The 22,162-nt window shown below is 42.8% G+C and overlaps 1 protein-coding gene across 1 annotated transcript; it reads right to left on the reverse strand.

Moving 5' to 3' along the window:
- Nucleotides 1-933: 933 nt before the first annotated feature.
- LOC122047186 (serine/threonine/tyrosine-protein kinase HT1-like) lies at nucleotides 934-6,134 on the reverse strand. Its single transcript, XM_042608302.1, has 3 exons — nucleotides 1,939-6,134; nucleotides 1,421-1,876; nucleotides 934-1,328 (listed from the first exon to the last, which is right to left on the reverse strand). Exons 1-3 carry the CDS (start codon nucleotides 2,437-2,439, stop codon nucleotides 1,080-1,082), a joined length of 1,206 nt encoding a protein of 401 aa, XP_042464236.1. The 5' UTR covers nucleotides 2,440-6,134; the 3' UTR covers nucleotides 934-1,079.
- Nucleotides 6,135-22,162: the final 16,028 nt, after the last annotated feature.

The raw sequence follows: 22,162 nt of genomic DNA on the forward strand, positions 1-22,162 counted from the left end.
ACCGCATTGTTGCTTGAATTTGAACTATGCGTATTTAGTTAATCTGTTGAACGTTTTACCGCTGCAACATGTTGAGGGTGACTTTCTTCTATTATTATTTTTAGTTGATACCATATATCTAATTTTTTGAATCAACTAATCTTAGGATTATCAGTTCATTTCTACCAAAATTTTACATCAATCAAGTTTTCTTCCATTATTAGTTGCACGAAGTGTTCATGTGAATTTAATTATTCATATTAAGTATTCTAGTAAGACTTCACTCTTGCCTAAGTGGATGTGAAATAGAGGTAAAATATTTAAGAAAATAAAGGATTAAAATTTGAATCGCTATAGAGATAAATATTTTAGAGGTCGACCTTTGAGTGTTGTGCTCCCAAATTACTTAATAGGCGAAGCTTGTGCTCTGAATTTGTCCGATAGGTGAATTGGGAGAGAAAAACCATCTATCCTCAAATTAGTTGGGCAAAACCAGGGATTAGTAAAGTAAGACTCCTCACTTTACTAATATTAATATTGCACCATCATAAACCTGCATCAAGCTCAGGATTAACTTCCTGTAAACTACTCACTGTTCTTCTGGAAGGAGGTATACCCTGCTTTTGTGCTTCTCGGCTAGAGAAAAAAAGAATTATTTCTATGTTAATTGCCTAGAGATCTCTAGTCCATATATATCCATGTGCTCGTCTCCTCAAGGCGGCGCAGTGGATGAAGTATAGGGTATTGTCATATGAGATCTTAGGATCAAAACTCGACGCGTCTGAGCATGTCTTCCATCATATCTTGATCACATGCACTAATAATGGTTAGTAGTCATCAATAATTTATCTCCTCCGTATTGACTTAGAAACAAATTGACGGAGGATGCTCAGGACGAGCGAATCGCCTTTTGTCACGTATATTCATGTGCCCTTCCTCTATGCTATGCAGCTATGCTCTACAATGAATAGTTTTGAAAGCCTGTTGAGATCTAGGGATGTTCTTTCAAAATTTATTTTGAGTGTGAAACAAGATTTTGGTTTGTAAATGAGTCCACATCAGTGTCAGTTACACAGGTAGAATTGAGAATTGAGAATTGATCAAGCTTGAACGGGAATGGACGAAGTGGTGGCCATGCAGCCTTTGACGAGCTTGAAGAGCGAAGTGCCGAGCCTCAACTCCTTGCCCACCAGAATCGGAAGACCTTCCCTGAGGCACTCATCGTACTTCTCCAGTAGGGAAACCACGTAGTTGAAGTCCGGCCTCTTCGATGGATTCGCCGACCAACACCTCTCGATGAGATTGTTCAGCACCGGCGAGCATGAAGTCGACAGCGGAGGCCTCAGATTCTGCAAGGAAAATATTAAACTAAAATTTTAAAGAATTGGAAGGAAGGAATTAAAGGCGGCGCTTAATTCTGATCGATCGATCGATCGATCACCTTCTCTGAAGCAGCATAGGCAGCCTGCACGGGGGTCATGCTCTGGTAGGGCACGAGAGCAGTGGTGAGCTCCCACATCACGATCCCGAAGCTGTAGACATCGACCTTCTTGGTGTAGGGCTTCTCCTTGATCATCTCCGGCGCCATCCACCGGTAGGTGCCCATGTTCCCCTTCGACTCCTTGCACTGCGTCTCCAGGCACGAGGTGCCGAAGTCCGCCACCTTCACCCGCATCTCGTCGTTGAGCAGCAGGTTGTGGGACTTGAGGTCGCGGTGGATGACTCCTTGGGAGTGGAGGTACTGCATCCCCCTGGAGATGTCGAGCGCTAACCTCAAGATCGTCTCCGTCGACAGCGAGTAGGGCTCCTTCTTGTGGAGGTACATCCGCAGAGTCCCCTGCGACATGTACTCTGTGATGATGCAGTACACCGGGGGCTTCCTGCAAGCTGCTATGAACTGCACGAGGAGATGAGATCGATTGCGTGTATCAATGGCGATGGGCAAGAATCGAAACTGACCTGGACGATGTTTGGATGGTAGAGCCTGGAGAGGAAGGCGACCTCTGAGTTGAACTGCTTCTCCAAGACGGCCTTCTTCTGCTCGTCCTGCTCTGGGATCTTCACTAACTTTATCGCCACGGCTCTCTGTTTGTAGATCCCTCTGTAGATCCTGCTGTTTGATCCTGAAGCAAATTTGTTGCCGAGGAAGAGTTGCGAGAGGTCGGCCATCCACTCCTCCCTCTTCCCGCCGGCGCCCTCCAAGTTATTGTAACCCTGATCTCCATTGCTAGGGTCAAGGAGCATGGACCAGGACTCCAAACTGTCCCACCTCCTCTTCTCCATGATCTCCGTCTCCGGCAGCAACGGTTTCCTTCTCGCCGGCCACCGGGAGGAGGACGAGCCAGGGGGAGGAGGCGGCGGCGGCGAGGATGATGATGATGATGAAGGGAGGGCCATGCCCGAGCTACTCTGCCTCCTCCTCCCGAGCCACAAGGTCACGATTGGAAAGCAAAAGGCCATCGAGATCGAGGAAGGGAAGAAGCTTTAGCTAGCTGAAGGAGGAGGAGGAGGAGAAGGAGAAGGCGAGGCTGAAGAAGCCCAAGAACCTCAATGGCATCATGGTCATCTTCCTCCTCAGGATTCGATATTGGCGCATGGAGATCATAACAACTGTGTGCCTGAAATTGGGCATGATGAGAAAGGGCTAGAATTTAACGCAAAGAATCCAAAGAGACTTGGAATGGGAGGGAGACGCGGCGTTTCTTCAATCCTTGAGCCATAATCCAACAAAGTAAAGATAGATATATATATATAATATAAAAGCCTAAATTGATTGTCAAGTTGGTTCACTTTACGTAGATAGATTGATGATCAATGACCAGTAACATGCTGAATCGATCGATTTGGTCTTCTCGTGGTCCGATTTATAACTGTGATTCTGAGAGAGAGACAGATAGGAAAAAATTTTAAAGGAGTCAAGGAAGTCTCGTGATGTGGTAGTTCAAAAAGTGCAAGCATCCATGCGCTTCTTCTTCCTCTTCTTGGTTCTTCTTCTTTGTCTGTCTCTTTTCGCTTTTGGCACTTGTATCACTTCCTCTTAAATTTCCCAACTCATGGAGATGGACAAGGACTGCTAATTTGCATCCTCCATTAAATGAGAAACACGAAGATCATTAGATGGTATAATATTAAAATTACAAGGTATAATTAATAGTTACGTTAATTCACTAACGATTGATTAAATTAATTAATATTAAGTAGCTACTAATTCGATTGCTTAACTACGCTCTAAACTGGTAGGGCTTCGTCCGGGGAGCTGTGGTGCTGCACGCCACCCGTGGAAGCCGTGGTTGTAAGCCGGCAGCTCCTGGAAAGCGTCGCCCTCCGTGAACTCCGTCAGGCAGATGGAGCAGTAGTCCGTCACTGATCCGTTCAGCTTCGTCGTCGTCGCCGCCGAGAGGAGAGTCGCAGGTACCTGCATTGCTGCCTTCGCGTTCCTCGGAAGAGGAGGCCAAAGTTGAAGGCCAAGTCGGCGGATAAATCGCTGACGCCGGTGGAGGGACCCACCCAGTTAGTTGGGGTGGTGTGGTCGGGTGCTGACGCCGGAAGTTCAATCGTGTACTAGTTCTAAAGAGCCAATCCTATCCGAACCCGGCCGAGGGCAGTGTTAAAAAAACCAGCGAGAAATCGGTAACCGTACCGCTCGAAGAAGGCTATCGAGGGATTGGGAGGGGGAGTCTCGTCCTCCGCTCCCGGAGACTGTTCATGGAGAGAGCGCCGTCTCCTGCCTCGATTCTCTCCTCGTCGTGAGGGTCACCTGCTCCCCTGAGTCTACCCTCGGCCAGACCGCGCCGCCGCCGGCGACCGATGGCCTCTGCGCCGCTCTCGTCCGGTAACCCCTGCTCCGAACACACGGTGCTGAAATCTCGCTCTCTCTCTTTGATTTGTTCGAGTGTGATTGTTTGTTGACCTCTCTTTAGTGAAAATTGTTGGTCACAAAAGCAATGGCGTGAGTTTTGAGGGACGGTAGATTCGAATTTGCCATCGAGGAAACTCTGGATCAGTGCTTGACTGCTTGCAGACTTGTTGATTGGTTATATTTTGTTGATATTTGGCTACTGTTATTGATCACGTGTCTTGGCTTGCATTGCATATAACCATGGACGAATAACTATAACCTGATTCCAAATCGCCCTTCCTCTCCTTCCTCCCATGGATAAAATGATAACACCACGCCAAGCTTAGTTCAATGTATGAATTGAATCACCGACAATATCTGTCAGAAACTTAAGGATCTTAGGAATTCATATTTAAACATATGAGGAAATGAACAATGAACAGAAAAGCCTCCTCCGAGAAAACTGAGTGGTTGTTTCTTAGGGACTGATCCTGGCTAAACGTTAAGAAGAAGAAACGATGAGAATGATGTGATTAGAATATTGATCGAATTATCATAATTTGAAAAGAAAGGGTATGATGAGTTGTCTTTTATGTTGATCAAGTTATCAAAAAGTCTCCGGTCAACGCTACTTGCAAACAGCGATTAGGTTGCCCAGGTCACTAACACTCCAATGCTCAAGGCATGTCCCAAAAATATGTAAGGGGCCGAATAAATAGTAGAATAATGAAGTAAGTAGAGAATAAGCATGGAAAACATATCGTAACCCAGGGGCACCTTCTGGTAGACTGGTGAGCTGGTTGTAACGCTGATAATAAAATAATGAAATACGTAGAGAATAAACATGGAAAACATACCCTATGATACGGATATGGCTTAATGGCAAGAAAGGAAATTATGAGGGGGAGGAGGAGCAATTTTGTCATTGCATTATTTAGGGATTTATTAGGAGAAGCAAGCACACTGTGCAAGGGGGGCTTGGTGTTGGGCTGGTTCCGCCGCCAGGGAAAAGGAGCTCTCTTTCCTCCCTCCCGTTCACCTCCTTTCCCTCTCATCAACGTCACTTCCTCCTCCTCCTTCTGGATTTTCCGATCACCGTCGAACGACGACGACTTCTTCCTCTTCATCTCCTGACGTCGGTGGCCCCTCTCTCCCTCTCTGCTCGCTGGGAGATGTCTCCGGCCACCACTGCTCCCTCGCATGCCGCCCCTTTTCTTGCATATCGGGCGCCGCCATGAGGGGGCTAGGCTGCTGCTGCGGGAGATTCTCCGCTGCCGCTCTTCTGCTTCTTCTCCTCACTCACGACACCGCCACCGGAGGTACCCAGCGCCGCCCTCTTCTTGCTGCGTTTCTGTCCAATGCCTCCTGTCCAGCGAACCCACGGGTCAACGTAGTCGGAGAGCACTGCTGCCACCCCGGTAAGCCTTCAGCGTTACTTGCAGCAGCCTCTTCCTGAGTTCGCCGGCGCGCCGACCGTCCACTGCCCTCGTCATCGTTCCGCCGACCGTCCAGGAACTCTAATCGTCATCAGCGCTATAGCTCAGCGCCGCTCCTTTTTCTCCTTCGCCGCCCAGCCACCGGATTAGCTGTCGGCGTTCACAGCCGCGTTTAGTGGCCACCGACAGCCCAGCTTCGCCTCCCTCTCCCCCCTTACTAACGTCCGCTCCCCTACCGGCGACTTTCTCTCCGCTGTTCACTGTTCACCGCCATCCGATACTGCCCTCCGGGGTCGTCGCCCATCTTATTGTCACTGTGAGATCGTCGGCTGACCGCGCTCATGCAACATCTGCCCTGAACCGCAGCCGGTTTCAATCGCCTCAAATGACCTCCGAGCCGCAGCCGTCCCCCATCATCGTAGACGGCCTCCGATCCATGCCGTCATACATTTCCTACGCTGATTTGGTATCTGATCCGTATGGTTGTGTTCCGGCCTTCGAGCCGTGGTTATGTTGCAGTCTCTGCGTCTTCCGACTTGTGTGTTAGATTCTAGTTTGTATGTCATGCCTCGGTCTGCATGCCGATCTCATATCCCGGCCTGCGTGCCAATCTCGTTTCCCGGCCTACGTGTCGATCTCGTTTCCCGACCTACGTGCTGATCTCGTTTCCCGGTCTGTGTGCTGATTTCGTGTCCCGACCTGCGTGCCGCAAGTACCTCTCGGCCTGCGTGCTGGTGGTTTATCCCGATCTCATATCTCGGTCTGCATGCCGATCTCATATCCCGGCCTGCGTGCCGATCTCGTTTCCCGGCCTACGTGTCGATCTCGTTTCCCGACCTACGTGCTGATCTCGTTTCCCGGTCTGTGTGCTGATTTCGTGTCCCGACCTGCGTGCCGCAAGTACCTCTCGGCCTGCGTGCTGGTGGTTTATCCCGACCTGCAGCTCGTCTTCTGGTTTCGTGCCGCATTCAACTTCTCGTCGTTAGATCCAGCCCTTCAGCCTGATCAGGAGTCATATGCTCTTCCGAGTCACGACAATTCGAGCCGCGTCCCATCCGAGGGCGCCCCCTGGGCCAGGGTACGTTTTTCGTTCATATTCCATACACATTTCATTATTTTATGGTTTAGTCTGGTACTTATATATTCGTTGAATCTGCCTCGAGCATCGGGGTACCGGGGATCGAGTCAACCCGGTCACTGGCTACAGGTAGCATTGACCAGAGGACCTCTGGAGACTTGGTCAACACAGAAGTCATCTCAGCATACCCCCCCTCCGGGACGTCACGACTCGGTCAACATTCTCGCCACTTCACCCGACGGTCCGTCTGACTCAGCTTTGGGACGAGATCACCCTACCCCAAGGGGGCACCTTCCGATAGACTGGTGAGCTAATTGTAATGCTAATCAAGTCATCATGACCCAGAAGAGTAGATGAATGTGAGCCAAATGAGGAGATGGATCTGGGGAGCCGAGGGTGGGAGTATAACAGTGGCTCGTAGGCTGGACCATAATAGTGACTTGCTAGTCGGCATGTGATAGTGGCACATAGATCAGAATACAATATCAATTTGAAGGTTGAAACACATCAATGGCGGCGCGAAGGCTGGAACGCCATCTTGTCTCGAAGACCAGAACACATCAGTGGGCGGCACAAAGGCCGGAATACCATATTGGCTTGAAGGCTGGAATACAATAGCGTGACTCGGAGAAGGTTGAATCACAACAAAAGCACATGCCAACGCAGATAGGGTCTGGATTGACGTCGAAAGTGTGTGGTAGAGTGGATCGAAGGGCGACAACATGCATCGGGCGGCTTCGGCTGCTGGAGGTAGGTGCTGGCTACTAGAGGCAACGTCGGAGAGCGGCAGCGGTCGTTGGAGGTGGCGTCGGAGGTGACGGCCGCTGGTAACGGCATGAAGGAGGCAGCCATTGGTAGCGACGCAGAGGCGGCAACCATTGGCGGTGCGGCCATTAGTCGCGATGTACGCTGCTGAAGGCGGCGGTGGATGCTGCTGGAGGCGGCCGCAGCAACCACTGGAGGTAGCGAAGGAGGCTGCTGGAAGCAGTGAAGGCGACTGCGGAGCTGGCAGCTGCTGGAACCGGCCTGGTTGAGAGAGAGCAGAGGAGAAGAGGGAGAGAGGCGGCATTGGAAGCGGCCTGGCGCGGCGACATGCGTGGACTACCAACATGTCGGTGAGGAAGCGACAACAGTGCTAGGACCACGCGGAGGTGGCAACAAGATCTCCAGCGAGCGCCGTGGTTGGCAGAGGGGAGGCATATATGATGCTACGGTCGATGGCCTGACTGGCAGCGAGGCTAGCGGCGTTCGTCGCGGCGTCGGCGTGAGGCGTCGGAGATTTGTCGGAGGGTGAAGGCGGCGTGCCCTGCAACAGCAGCGACCTTTTGCGAGGGTTGCAAGGCAGTGAGGGTCGGAGGAGATGAGATTGCAGCGCGAGGGGAGGAGCGTTCGTGACCGGCGACGAAGGCAAGAGTTACAACATGCTTACGGCTAGCGACCAAACTGAAGCCCTCTTTTTTCTCAAAGCCTTCCTCCCCTCTAAAAGCCTTAACAAGGAATTAACCAAAATGTCCTCTCCTTTCTCCTTAATTCCATTGGACCCCCAAATACATTCGCATCATAGGCCTAATAGATAAAAGGGTGAAAGGGATAAATAGATCTGTCTATCTAAATTACTCATTCTTGTGTAAATATCTCAGTAAAAATGTTTACTGAGATAGTTCCATGATTATTATAATTCTGGACTGCAAAATGATAACTTTGATAATCCTATGCATCAAACTCCCTCTTAAGAACGACTATGACTGCTTTTCTAAAGTTTGTTATAAAACATCTAAAATTTGGCAAGTGTTCCATTTGTTGCCTATCAGTAATTTTTTATTTTAAAAAGTGAATTTTACCTTATTTGTGTGTATTAGATTATAAGTTAGCAAAAGGTGACTATGCTCGTCCCTAGCACCTCCGCTAACTCATTCCAGAGTTAACACGAAGGAGGTAAATCACGAGCGGCTACTAGCCTTTGAAATAGTGACTGACGCATGAGGGAGACATTTATCTCGGTTTATGCTGAGATTCGAACATCAGACCTCAAGTTGACAGTACCTTACTAGTCATTAGACCGTCCCGATAGTACATATATTAGACCATAAGAGAAATACCATGGTGGTTTATAATGTCAAGATTGGAAAAAGATGACTTTTTAGTAATCCTATGCCTCAAACTCCCTCTTACGAAGGACTATGATTGCTTTTATACAGTTTGTTATGCTTAAATGACTATGATTATTTTTATACAGTTTATTATAAAACATGACAATTTTGGTCCAATTCATTATCTATCAATATTTTGATTACAAAATGTGATTTTTATTAATCTTATTTGTGTACATTAGATAACCACTATGTTAGATGTATTTTATCTTATCTTGATTGTGCTTGATGGTTGCATGGTCATACTACAAGTAACTCAATTTTACGGGATGACTCCCTTTTGGTTGATAACTCAAGATAGCAGGATCGAGCTTAGCAAGATGGTGAATCAGAATGTTATCTCTCGAATCGCATTAATATACATAAGGCTGCTACACCTTGGTTGTGTTTTTAATTTTTCCATTCTAGTCATATGCATATGATTAGTTAGCGCAAAGTTAAGTGATTCTATGCAAATTCCAAGAACACAAAGGAAGGTTATAATCAGTCAAAATCATATTGCTTCACACATCGACAGAGGTTCACCGGAGTTTTCAAATTTTGTGCAAATACCGGTCGGCATATTCCATAGAAGGAATCCCTTGGCTAATTATTCAGCATTAATGGGCAATAATTTCAAAAGATATTTATTTTAATTGGTGTTTTCCTTAATTGGAAGTCTTTGGTGACATTCTGATTCGGTTTCGGCGTGGATTTATTAGAGTTCTCCTGATTTGGAAGTCTTTGGTGACATTTTGAATTTGGTTTCGACGTGAACCACTTGTTTACTTGGATGGTGCTTCCAAATTGGTGGTGGCATGTTTCTCTTTCATTTTAATTGGGATTGACTTTGGTTTTGTTATTCTTATTTTGTACTTCCACGTGGAAGCATCAAGATGGAAAAGAAGAAAGGTCTCAAATACTCTCCTTTGAATCTAACAAAGGGTCAACATCCTATGTCATTTGAAGAATCTAAATTTACTAATGTAGAGGTACATCACACTTGGCAGCAGATGGGCTCAATGATGGTTGTGGTAGGGAGGTACCACATCATGCTGAGGTGGCGGGCCAAGCCTCCAATATGGTTGGACAAGAGCACATTGACTTGGAACAACAAGATGAGGTGGCCAATGCAACTGATGTGCCTAACATGCCACATGGGACAACTGAACTTCCCTCTCAAGATCAGGCATAAATTGAGATAAATCAGTCACCGATGGTGGAGGAGGTTCCGACGAGAAACCAACCACCTCCGGCTGGGGACAATCATTAGGCTGAAGCTAACGGAACAACAACTTGTTAGTGTGCAGGGGATTCATCCACTACAAAAGAAGTCTTGGGCAAATATTTTCAAGGACAATAAGAAAACAAAACTTGCTATGACATTTGATCAATATGAAGCCAAGGGTAAATGAATATTTTTTTACAATGATGGCATTGATGGCATGAAAGATGCTATGGGCTTCAGTCTAGTTGGCTGCTTCATGGGATGACATCTGAGCGTTGATGGAGTCAGAATTACAGGAGCACGTTGGAGGGTTCCCCATAAATTCTTCTTGCATAAAAGTGATTGGGTGGTTTATCGTTTTGACACAAAAAAAGATAGGCAACAAGTCTTGCAAGAAGGACCCTACTTTATCTTCAGAATTCCAATCTTTTTGAAGATCATGCCAAGATGTTTTCCTTTTAATGAAGATGGAAAATTTATCCCTGTTTGGATCCAAATTCATGGTCTCCTACCAGACTGTTGGACTCAAAAAGTATTAAGCATGATTGAATCAAAAGTAGGAAAGTCGTTGTACACCGATAATCTAACACAAACAAGAGAACGCTTGGAGTATGCGAGACTCTTGGTGGAGATTCTGACACTTAGGGATCGAGTTCATGAGGTACCTATTACTTTGTCCATTGGAGTACAAGTAGATCTATGTATTTATTATCTATGAAATGATACTGGATTTTTGTCAAATCTGTAAGAATGTTGCCCACAGATCGAAGACTTGCCGCCGAGGTGCTGGCCCGACCGAACAACATTATAACAGGTCGACACAGAATATGTAGAATGATAGAAATGGCCAAGGCCTTAGGAGGCAAAGATCTCAATCAGTAAGGGGTCAAAGAAGAACGAGGATTCAAGACTGTACTCAGCAACAATGGAGGCAAACACAACAAAGAACAAATGCTGGAATTTTGGTAGTGCATAATGAATTGGCAATAGTGGAACATTATAGTCCTATTCCGATGGCAATAGAATGTCCCATGGAGCAAGATGGAGGTACTGATGGAGTGGCTAATGTATCATTGCAATGTGCTCCTCAAGATGAAGTTGCAAACCCGCCACCAATTGTCAACACATGGGCTGATGAGGAATCACAACAACAAAATGATGCGCAGAGGTGGCAACGTCCAGCGGCGGGACCTCCTCTTCATCCTCCACGACATCAAGTGAAACCTTGGCACATCTACATCTAATGAATCTTCATGTTCCTCCATACCTATAACTACAACCTCAGCCACAAATGGAGACACAAATGAAGCCACAAAGGAGATGCCGACACCAAGGAATGAGAGACAACTTCAGGCGCGAGCAGCTCGTCGAGGTGGTCAATGAAGGTAGCCGCTTGGAACATTAGGGGCTTTAACAAGTCCCTAAAGTATGGAGGAGTGCAGCATCTCCTTCAACACAAAGATATTCAAGTTATGGCACTAATAGAGACAAAACTTAATGAGAACTCTTTAGAGTCGATTCCATGGAGAAGGTTTTCAGGTATGAAGCATGCACACAACTTTGGTTTTTCTAACTATGGTCGTATACTACTTCTTTGGGACTTGCAGAGGATGGATATGAATGTTATTATGACTATCGATCGGTCCATACATTGTTATGTTCGATGTTGCATCTCCAATAGAGGTCTCTTGGTGACTTTTGTCTATGGGTTGCATTCAATAGTCGTACGAAGACCTTTATCGGAAGCACTCACTGATTTAGGAGCTACCATTTTTGATGCATGGATGATTATGAGAGACTTCAACTCTTATTTATCTATTCATGAAAAGCAAGGGGGATCTCTAGTTACAAATTATGAAATGCGAGACTTACAGACTTTTACACAAGCTTGTGGTTTGGTGGATCTTCAGTCCATTGGATGTCGCTTTACATGGTCTAATGGTAACGTTTCCTGCAAGCTAGATAGAGATTTGGTTAACTTCTTTTGGTTGATAGCAGATTTTGATGTGTATACAGAGTTTATGGCACCGAGATGTCTCTCGGATCACCCATGTGTCAGTGTGCACACATTAGTCAAGGATTGGCCACTAAATAGAGTCTTTAAACTCATCAACATGGGAAATGCTCAATATATTCTCAAGACAAAGATGTTCCATTTGAAAGGATGCTTGAGAGAGCTAAATAAGAAAATCTTTGGACACATTTTAGAAAAGGTAAGAAGGGTAAAGGAAGAGTTGGAGGAGGCACAAAGAGGTATTCTAGATGGTGGTCCAACTCCTATAGAGTACAATCACATAAGGAAGCAAGTCAACCTACTAACCAAAGCGGAAAGACAATTGTATCAACAAAGGGCAAAGAATGTCTACTTAAAGAGTACGGACAAACGTACAAAGTTTTTTTATGATATGGTGAAAAGGAATAACAAGATAAATGCAATCATTACACTCAAGAAATGGAATGGGGAACAAACCACAAGTATAGGTGAAGTGGCGAAGGAATTTGTTGACTACTTCCATGACTTAGTCAAAAGGAGGTGTGGAGAATTCTAGATAGCAATGAGCTCACGGGAAGGAAACTAACCATGGGGCAATCTGAGAATTTATGCAAACCGATTGAGCTTGAAAAAATAAAGGCTGCGTTATATGATATTGCCTGTGGAAAAGCTCCGGGCTTGGATGGCTACGGTTCGAAATTCTTTACTTCATCTTGGGATATTGTTGGTAATGATCTTATTGCAATTGTGTAGGAATTTTTTCAAAGTGGAAAACTACTCAAGCAATGGAATCACTCTTTAATCTCGCTCGTGCAAAAAGGAGACCATGTTGTGGGGGTTTCAAATTAGAGATCGATTTCTTGCTACAATGTATTCTACAAAGTCATTTCGAAGATACTTGCTGGTCGATTATCGGAGGTCTTAGATTTCTTATTAGACTCGGCTCAAGTAGCATTCATCAAGGGGCTTTTATAGGTGATAACTTTTTAAATTATATTTAACCTAAGAATTGCTCCGGAAGTATGTGCGCAAAAGGATTTCTCCTAGATGCATGATTAAAGTGGACTTGAAAAAAACTTTTGATATGGTGGATTGAGATTTTCTTATGTCGGCACTCGTTGATTTTGATTTTCCTCAATGATATTATAATTGGATAAAGGAATATGTCACTGCAGTATGTTACTCAATTTTTCTAAATGGTGGCATATATGGTTTCTTTAGTGGGCAAAGAGGACTTAGGCAAGAGGATCCTCTTTCTCCCCTATTGTTTGGCTTAAGTATTAAAGTATTATCAAAGAAGCTCAAGACGACCGCCACTTTGCCATCTTTCCATTTCCATCCAATGTGCAAGGAGGTGGGCATCACACATCTTCTTTATGCGAATGACCTTATGTTATTTGCCGAGCGGATACATCATCAACACAATACTTAGTGAATTGCTTGAATTTCTTTGGAAGAACTTCGGGACTAAGTGTAAATCCACAAAAAAAAAATGCAGATCTACATGGCCAGTGTTGAGGCAAGTTTAAAGGCTCGGATTCTTGGTCTCATGGGATTCTAAGAAGGTTCTTTTATGATATTTGGGCATTCCATTGGCGGCAGAAAAATTAAGAATGGCTAGCTATGGGTCACTCCTAGATGCTATTACAAGAAGGATAAATATTTTGCCCAAGCATACCTTATTATATGTCGGGCGGTTGGAATTGGTAGGTACATTCTCCAAGGTATAGAGTATTTTTGGATTTTAATGCTTCTAATTTCTAGTGGAGTCATAGACAAGATAAAAGTTATTTGTCGTATGTTTGTTTGATCCTCAAAATACTCTCCTATATCTTGGTCAAAGAGTTGTCTATCAAAGCAAGATAGATGGTATGGCCTTAGGGATCTTCTTGCATGGAATGATGCATTGTTAAGTAAAATTTTATGGGATATCAAGTCCAAAACAGATTCTTTATGGGTCAAGTGAGTACATTATCACTATATGAAATGTGCAGATTTTTGGGCATGGTAAACCAAAGTTTCAGACTCTGCTTCGATCAAGAGATTATAGAAACCTGAAACAAAATCTTAAGAGCTTCAAATGGAGTAGGAAGAGCAAACATGACAATGATGGAGTGGTTCGTTGGTGAAACAAAGGGGGTTGTAAATGCTTACCAATTCTTCATGCTGAGGCGTTCAGAGGTGGCTCAGAACTCAATGACGTGGAAGCCGAAAATTATGCCAAAGCATCGGTTCACTTTGTGAATGTTAGCAAACGGAAATCTACAAACTAAGGGTAGAATGAAACATGGGCCAAATAAAAAATATGTGCTATGTCGGCATCATGAAGAAACAAACCATCACTTTTTTTTTAAGTGTCGTATGGCTTGCGATTTATAGTGTAAAGTGAGACAATGGCGGGATATTGTGCAGAATTTCCACTCCTTTGATGAGCTACAGCAGGTTCTTGGACGGTATTATAAGGATAGTAGCCGAAGTCGAAGGCTCGGAATCTAAGCATCTCAAATATCAAATATGATCTACTTCATATGGGAGAGATGCAATAGGAGTTGGTATTAAGGGATTACTTCATATATTGACCGGATGTTTCGTAAAATTATTCATGTGTACTGATTTGTGGATCTCAAGCCAACGTGATGCTCCTCCGTCCGTCTGATGCAATCCGTGTAATGTTCAGTTGGAGTCCGTGTAATGCTCGCATGGCTGCAATTGCAATGTTGATGGCAAATGTGGATGAGTAGTGCACGTGTTTCTTGATGGCAAAAGGTGAATACGCTCGCCCCCAGCGCCCAGTAGTGCATGTGTTTCTTGCTTGCATGCAAGGTTGATAGGTGTGGGCATCTCATTGGGTGGCATGTGCTCATTGGGTGACATGTGCTCATGAGATGTGTGATTGTAAGGAGGGAGTGTGGAGTCTTACTTCATGTATAGAGAGGGTTAAGCTTCTAAACATTTTATGTGCTTTGATATATTACTTTGGGAGTTTTTTACCTCTTCGAGTAAAGTTAAATGATTCTTTTGATGATACTATCTAGCATGATGGGTTAGCAAACAAAAAGACTTCTCTTTGATTTCTCAAGACACAACTCCAACCATTGATAGACTAGTGAAAAACTGCAGGTTGAAACTAAAGATAGTTATCTTTTGTCCATTCAACATGTTCATCATGGGGAAAAATTGGGAGAAAGACTTGGTCCTCCGGCTTCCCTCCAACATGGTCTTTTTCAAGTATTAACTCAAAGGATCCTTTTGATGTGATTTCTTGGTTGTTAAAGCATTTTATTCTGGTCGCATACATTTGCCATAGTTTTAACTCCACCCGTGACGAACCAGTTATAGTCAGTCCCAAGCCCAGATAAAGGATGAGGGTTGCGTTAGGCTTTCAACCAACATTAAAACTTTGACAAATATTCAATAAATGGATATATTAAACTATTATGCTAATGCTAGATTGTTCCCTAAAAGGAACGTGTTGCAAGGTCCGACTGTAACAGCTCGGCAAAGACTGCTACATCTTCAGAACTTGGGTGTAGTATTAAATATATAAAAATTCATGTTATAGGAGTCTGATTGTAACGTATCGGCAAAGACTGCTACATCTCTATGAGAACTTGAGTGTAATATTAAATAGGTAAGAGTTGTCACACTATAGGTTGGATAAGAATAAATATGATAGAAAAACTAATAATCTAAAAGTTGGAATATGGAACATAGGAACCCTCATTGTAAATCAATGGAGGTAGTAGATACGATGATTATGAGAAAAATTAATATTTAATGTGTACAATAGACAAAATGGGTAGACGAGAAGGTAAAACTGATAGAGAACTCGGGTTTTAAGTTATGCTACGCATGAAAAAGTAAAACAAAAAATGAAGGGGACGTTGTTATAGATAATTTGTTAAAGGATGAAGTTGTAGTATTTAGAAAAGATAATAGAATTATAGCCCTTAAGATAATAGTAATGAAAGAAATTATGAATATAATTAGTGTATATACACCACAAGTAGGATTAGATGAAGCTACCAAATCAAGATTTTGGGACGACTTAGATGAAATATTACAAAACATTCCACTAAATAAAATGATTTTAATAGGAGGTGATCTAAATAGACATGTCGGAGAAAAAAATGAGGAATATAAGAGAGTACATAGGAGTTATGAATTTGGAACAAGAAATGAGAAAGAGAAAACTATATTAGATTTTGCGATAACATAACCTTATATTAGCTAATACATTTTTTAAGAAAAGAAAATAACACTTAGTCACGTTCAAAAGTGGAAATAATAAATCACAAATTGACTTTCTTATGGTTAGAAAGAAGGGTAGAAAGATTTGTAAAGATTGCAAGGTCATCCCTGAAAAAGCTTAACTACCCAACATAGGTTAGTAGTGTTGGATATGCGTCTCAAATATAGTATCGATAGAAAAAAATATATACGACTCCTAGAATTAAGTTATGGAAGTTAAAGAATGAGAAGCAAAATCTATTTAAGAAGAAGGTAAGAGTACAAGCATTAGGTGAAATATACAGTGATTCTAATATAGCATGGGATAAGATGATATCAAAGTTGAATATAGTAGCTAAGAGTATACTCGGTGAGTCAAATGGGCATGCACCACTAAGTAAGGAATCTTGGTGGTTGAATGAAAAAGTACAAGAGAAAGTAAAGGAAAAAATGAATAGCTTATAAGAAATTATATATTTGTAAGAATGAGAGAAATTTAAAAAAATATATACAATAGCCAAGAAAGAAACTAAGAGTATAGTGAATAAAACAAAGAATGAAACTTTTGAACGATTATATCATAAATTGGATACAAAATAAGGGGAAAGAGACATTTATAGAATGAATAACTAAAGTGGAAGAAAGGAAGACAAGAGATCTTATCCAAATAAAATATATTAAAGATGAATGTAACATGATACTAGTAAACAATGGAGAAATAAAAGAGCGGTAGAAGAAGTATTTTCATCAACTTTTTAATAAAGGTTTAGGTGACCAACTTAACTTAGGTAATTTAAGTAGGTCAAATGAGTATAGAAATTTAAATTTTTATCATAAAATTTAAACTTCAGAAGTAGAACAAGTTTTAAATGGGATGCACAATGAAAAAATCATTGGACCATATGATATTCCGATAGAAGTAAAGAAGTGCCTAGGGAAATAAGGTATTGAATGACATACAAAATTATTTAATATAATATTAAAAATGAAAAAAAAATATCTAATCAATGAAGGATAAATACCCTAGTTCCCTTATATAAGACTAAGAAAGACATACAAATTATACAAAGTATAGGAGTATTAAACTAATGAGTCATACCATGAAACTTTGAGAAAAAATAATAGAAAAAATTAAGGAGACTACAGTGACCGAAAATCAATTTGAGTTCATGCCTAGAAGGTTGATAATAGAAGTTAGACATCTTCTTAGACAATTAATTAAAAAATATCAAAAGCAAAAACAAGATGTACACATGCTATTTATTGACTTAGAAAAAATTTATGATAGAGTTCTAAGAGAAATTACATAGAGAATTCTAGAAAAGAGAAGTGTTAGCGTAACATATATTGAACTAATTAAGGATATGTACGAGAATATAATGACTAGAATAAAGATTTCAAGCAGAGTAATTGAAGCATTTTCAATAAAGATAGGGTTACATCAAGGATTAGTTCTAAGTCCCTATCCTTTTATACTAATTATAGACGAACTTACTGCACACATTCAAGATACAGTACCGCGGTGCATATTGTTTGCAGATGATATTATTTTGGTAGATGAGACACGTGAAAGAGTAAATGCTAAACTAGAATCTTGGCGAAAAACACTAGAAGGGAAAGATTTTAAGCTTAGTAGAATAGAGACAGAATATATGAAATTTATGTTTAGTAATATTAGGCATAATAAGAAAATTGTTAAGATAGAAGATGGTGAGTTGTCCGAAACCGAGAGCTGTAGATATTTAGGATCATTTTTCTAAAATGATGGATGGACTAAGAGAAATGTCATACATAGAATACAAGCAGGACTGTTAAAATAGAGGTGAGTATCGAGGGTTTTATGTGACCGTAAAGTACCTTTAAAATTTAAAGAAAAATTCTACAAAACCATAGTTAGACATGATATGTTATATGGAGTTGGATGTTGAGCTATGACTCGAGCGCATGAGCAGAAAATGAGAGTTACAGAGATGGGGATGTTAAGGCAGATGTGTGTGTTGGTACAGGTTGCACTAATATTTTAACTCAGGTTTTGATGAATGACAAAGTAAGTTAAGTTAGGTTTAATGTGATCTAACGATTTAACTAAATGTGCAGGAGAAGTCCATATAGGTCGACAGGCTGACCTGATATCTGGCAAAAAATCTAGCTAGATCGACGAGCTGACTGGATAGCTGGTACGAAGTCCAGATAAGTTAACGGGCTGATCGGATATCTAGCACGAAGTCCGGCTTGGTCAACTGGTCGATCGGATAGCTGACATGAAGTCTAGATAGGTCGACGGGCTGACCGGATGTCTGACAAAGCGGTAAGTTAAGGTAAATCACTGGAGGAAAGTGACTTGGTGAGGGCGTATTCTCCGTTTGAGAAACAGTAGGCGTCGATCCAACTTAGATCCATTTAGAAAATCTAAGTTGAGATCTTAACTAGATTCTGTTCTCAAACAGACAAAATATAATTACTACTCATGAATATAATTGTACTAACACTTGTTTTGCAGGATAATATAGTTTTATTGTCTCGGACTAACTTCATTCTACAGGAAATAAAGGATGCTGGAAAAGTTTGTCCGGGCGCCCGGAAGGGATCTGGGCGCCCGGAGTGGTCCGAGCGCCCAAAAACTGTCCAGGCGCTCGGAATGCCCAAAATCTATCTTGTGCCAACTTGGAGCACGTTAATTGTGTTGGTGCAACCTTAGGTCAAGGTTGACCTAGTTGAGTTGCATGTTGATGTTTGACACTCGTGAGAGAGTTCTATTCTTGATGTGAGACAAGAATAGATGTTTGGGAGATTATTGGTGCAACCGTAGGTCAAGGTTGACCTAGTTGACCTGATTCGGGAAAAAGTCCAAGTATGGAGACTTGGCACGGAGAAGTCCAAGCAGGGAGCTTGGCACGAGGAAAAGACCTAACTGGGATGTTAGGCAGGTAGAAAGTCCTGGTGAGTGAAACCAGGCAGTGGGAAAGTCCTAACTGGGATGTTAGGCAGTGTGGAAAAGTCCTGGTGAGTGAAGCCAGGCAGTGGGAAGTCCTAACTGGGATGTTAGGCAGTTGGAAAGTCCTGGTGAATAAAGCCAGGCAATGAGAAAGTCCTAACTGGGATGTTAGGCAGTGTGGAAATCCTGGTGAGTGAAGCCAGGTGGAAAGTCCTGGTGAGTGAAGCCGGGCAAGGGAAAATCCAGATAGATCAAGGATGATCGGACATCTGGTGTTGAGGAAAGTCCAAGTAGGTCAAAGGGATTGACCGGACACTTGGCGAGGAATTCTAGCAGGTCACCAGATGCTAGGGATGAGATACCAATAGGTCAAGGTTGACCGGATATTGGTGTGGAAGGCGTGGGAATTGGTTTGGGGTTAGGTGCATCCGATGGATGAGAAGCTGAAAGGAGACTACTCGGGACGCGATCAAGATGAAGTCTGATCGGGCGACCGAGTAGATGTACAAGCTACCAGAAGATAACAGATGGTTCAGTCCAAAATTTGACCATTCTAGATGCCCAAAGTCCAAGCGCCTGAAACTCACTAGGGACCTGGATGGTCTCGGACATTAGCAGTAGTCACTGCCGAACCGATCAGGATGACGTCCATGTCAGATGAATATAAGCACACAGATCACTTTCGGGCGACCATGTGTGCCTTGGCTTGCAGGTTCGCAGGTTATATAAGGATTCGAGCGATTCTACAGATCTTATTCTTCGAACCTTCTTCTTCTTTCTGCTGCTGAGCTCTGCTGAGTTCTTGAAGCGTTGAAGCTTCGCGTGAGCTTCCCTTTGGCTGGGTCACCTGCTGTTGTAGGCGCTTGGAGCTGCTGCTTCTTCCAGTCGAAGAGAAGGCAAGCAAGAGTTTTCTTACTGTTGTATTTCTTGCTGTCTTTCCTTGTATTTCTGTACTCTCCTTACTTGCTGTTGCAAGAGTGTGTTGTGACGAGGTTTCTCCACCCAGAAGGAGATTGTATTAGCCGGTTCTCCGGGGACTCATCCACCGACGGATTGACTGGACTCGTCCACCTTACGGACACGCCGAGGAGTAGGAGCCCTAATCTCCGAACCTCGTTACATCCTTGTGTTAAGGTTTGGTTTTCTTCTCTTTCGTTTCTTTGTATTTTCCGCTGCGCTAACACGTTTTGTAGAAAGAAACGACGATTTGGGGTCGGCTATTCACACCCCCCTCTCTAGCCGAGTACGAACGATCCTAACAAGTGGTATCAGAGTGAGGCCGCTCTTCGACGGATCAACACCCGGGGGAGCACGAGCTAGAGGATGGATCTACTCGGAGAAGATGTCACCATTCCACCCTTCTACGAATGCGGTGACTTCGCGTATTGGAAGGTAAGGATGAAGTACTTTCTTATGACTAACATAATGAATTGGTTTTGTGTACAAGAAGGTTTTATTCCTCCGGTGGATAAGGAAGGAAAACCACTTGAGAAGAAGGAGTGGACAAGAGAACAAATTCACAAATCCGAAATCAACAAAGAGGTAACGAGAATAATTGAATTTTCATTGCCTACTAACATCTTGTGTAAGATAGGTTACAACAATGCCAAAGAATTATGGGATAACTTGGCCAAGTACCATGAGGAGAGCTCCACTTCAAGCCATGAAGAGGAGCCTAGTGAGCCAAGTAGCTCACATCATGGAGGGAGCGAATTGGGAGTTGAGGGCTACTCAACATCCAAGGAAGAAGAGGAGGAGAGTTCCTCTTGTTCAAGATCGGAGCAAGAAGAAGATTCTACCTCCGGAAGGGATGAAGAAGAAAGCTCATCTCCATCCACAAACCTAGGTAACTCAAACACTTTAATTTCTAGCAAATTACACATAATGTGCTTCGAGTGTAGGGAGTTTGGGCACTACAAGAGCAAGTATCCAAAGAGGGTTAGAAAGACTCCACCGGCACCAAAGGTCAAGGAAGCCGGTGTCCCAACACGCAAAGGCAAGAAGCACGTGGTGTGCTTTCAATGCAAGCAACGGGGACACTATAGGAGCCAATGTCCGAAGGGGAGGAAACCTCACAAGGACAAGGGATGCACATCGATAGGGGGAGCTAAGGCAAACCCTAAGGTATCTTTTAAGGCTCATTCGTGCAATTCTAGTAGGATACATGCTAGTAATTTTATTGCATTAGTCAATAATGATAAGCATGTTAACACTAGAAATCAATACATGTGCTTAGGTGCTAAACATGTCAACCTAGATAGGGATACTACTAGGAATGCTAATCCTAGGATTAACACTTCTAAGGTTAAGGAAAACCTAAGTAGAAACCCTAAATCAACTAGACACATGCCTAGGAACACCTCGAGAAAGAATGACAAATCAAAGCTTGAGGTATTAGAAAAGGAGAATCAAGGCTTGATACCCTAGAAAAGGCCCTTAAAAATTTAGAGAAGTCAACTCTAGGGCCTAAGGGTCAAAAGTCCCAGGACAAGAAAGGTTTGGGTCACAAATCTAAGTCCCAAGTGGTCAAGCCCACTTACCACAATGTTCCATTCGATTATGGAACAAAACCTAGGGCTAGGAAGACCATTACCAAGGTTACAAGGGGAGTCACCCCTAGAGTTGATCTTGATGAGTCCCAAATGACCAAGACTTCAAAGCCTAGGAGGGTCATTAGGAGGGTTGCTAGGGAAGTCATCCCTAGTGAATATTTAGTGAACCCAATGAGCTCACATAGATATTGGGTTCCTAGGAGCATCTTCTCTATCCCATAGATGGGTTAGAGAGTGTCAACTCCAATTAGAAGGGTAGTTAACCCAACTTTGAGGAAATTGACACTCAAGGAGCATTTTCAAGGTTTTGATAACCTTTGAAAATGAAAAAGAATTATTATTTACTCCTTGAAGAGTAAATTGTGCCATATTTGAAAAATATCGATTTTAATCTTATTTGGCACAATTTAAGAAAACCTAGAGAAATACCATAATTGGGATTTTGGTTTTCTCTTAGGGATATATGGGCAATCTAGGGTTAGATTTTAAGTTAGCTAAGGCTAAGGATACTTAGATAGGGAATTTAGGTATTTTATTTGTGCTAACTTGCCATGATTGGTTGCCATATGCCATGCCATGACATCATATTTATTTTATTATCATTTGAAATGTCATGATAATGCTTAGGCTAGTTTATATGTCATGCTTTATTTAAGTTTTCAAACTTTATGCCATGACATCATGACATTGGCACATGTTTTTACTTATGATATCATTATATGTCATGTCATCATCTCTTGCATTATAATCAATAAAATTGATTT

This window comes from Zingiber officinale, chromosome 2B (genome assembly GCF_018446385.1).
Source record: "Zingiber officinale cultivar Zhangliang chromosome 2B, Zo_v1.1, whole genome shotgun sequence".
NCBI classification, from domain to species: domain Eukaryota; kingdom Viridiplantae; phylum Streptophyta; class Magnoliopsida; order Zingiberales; family Zingiberaceae; genus Zingiber; species Zingiber officinale.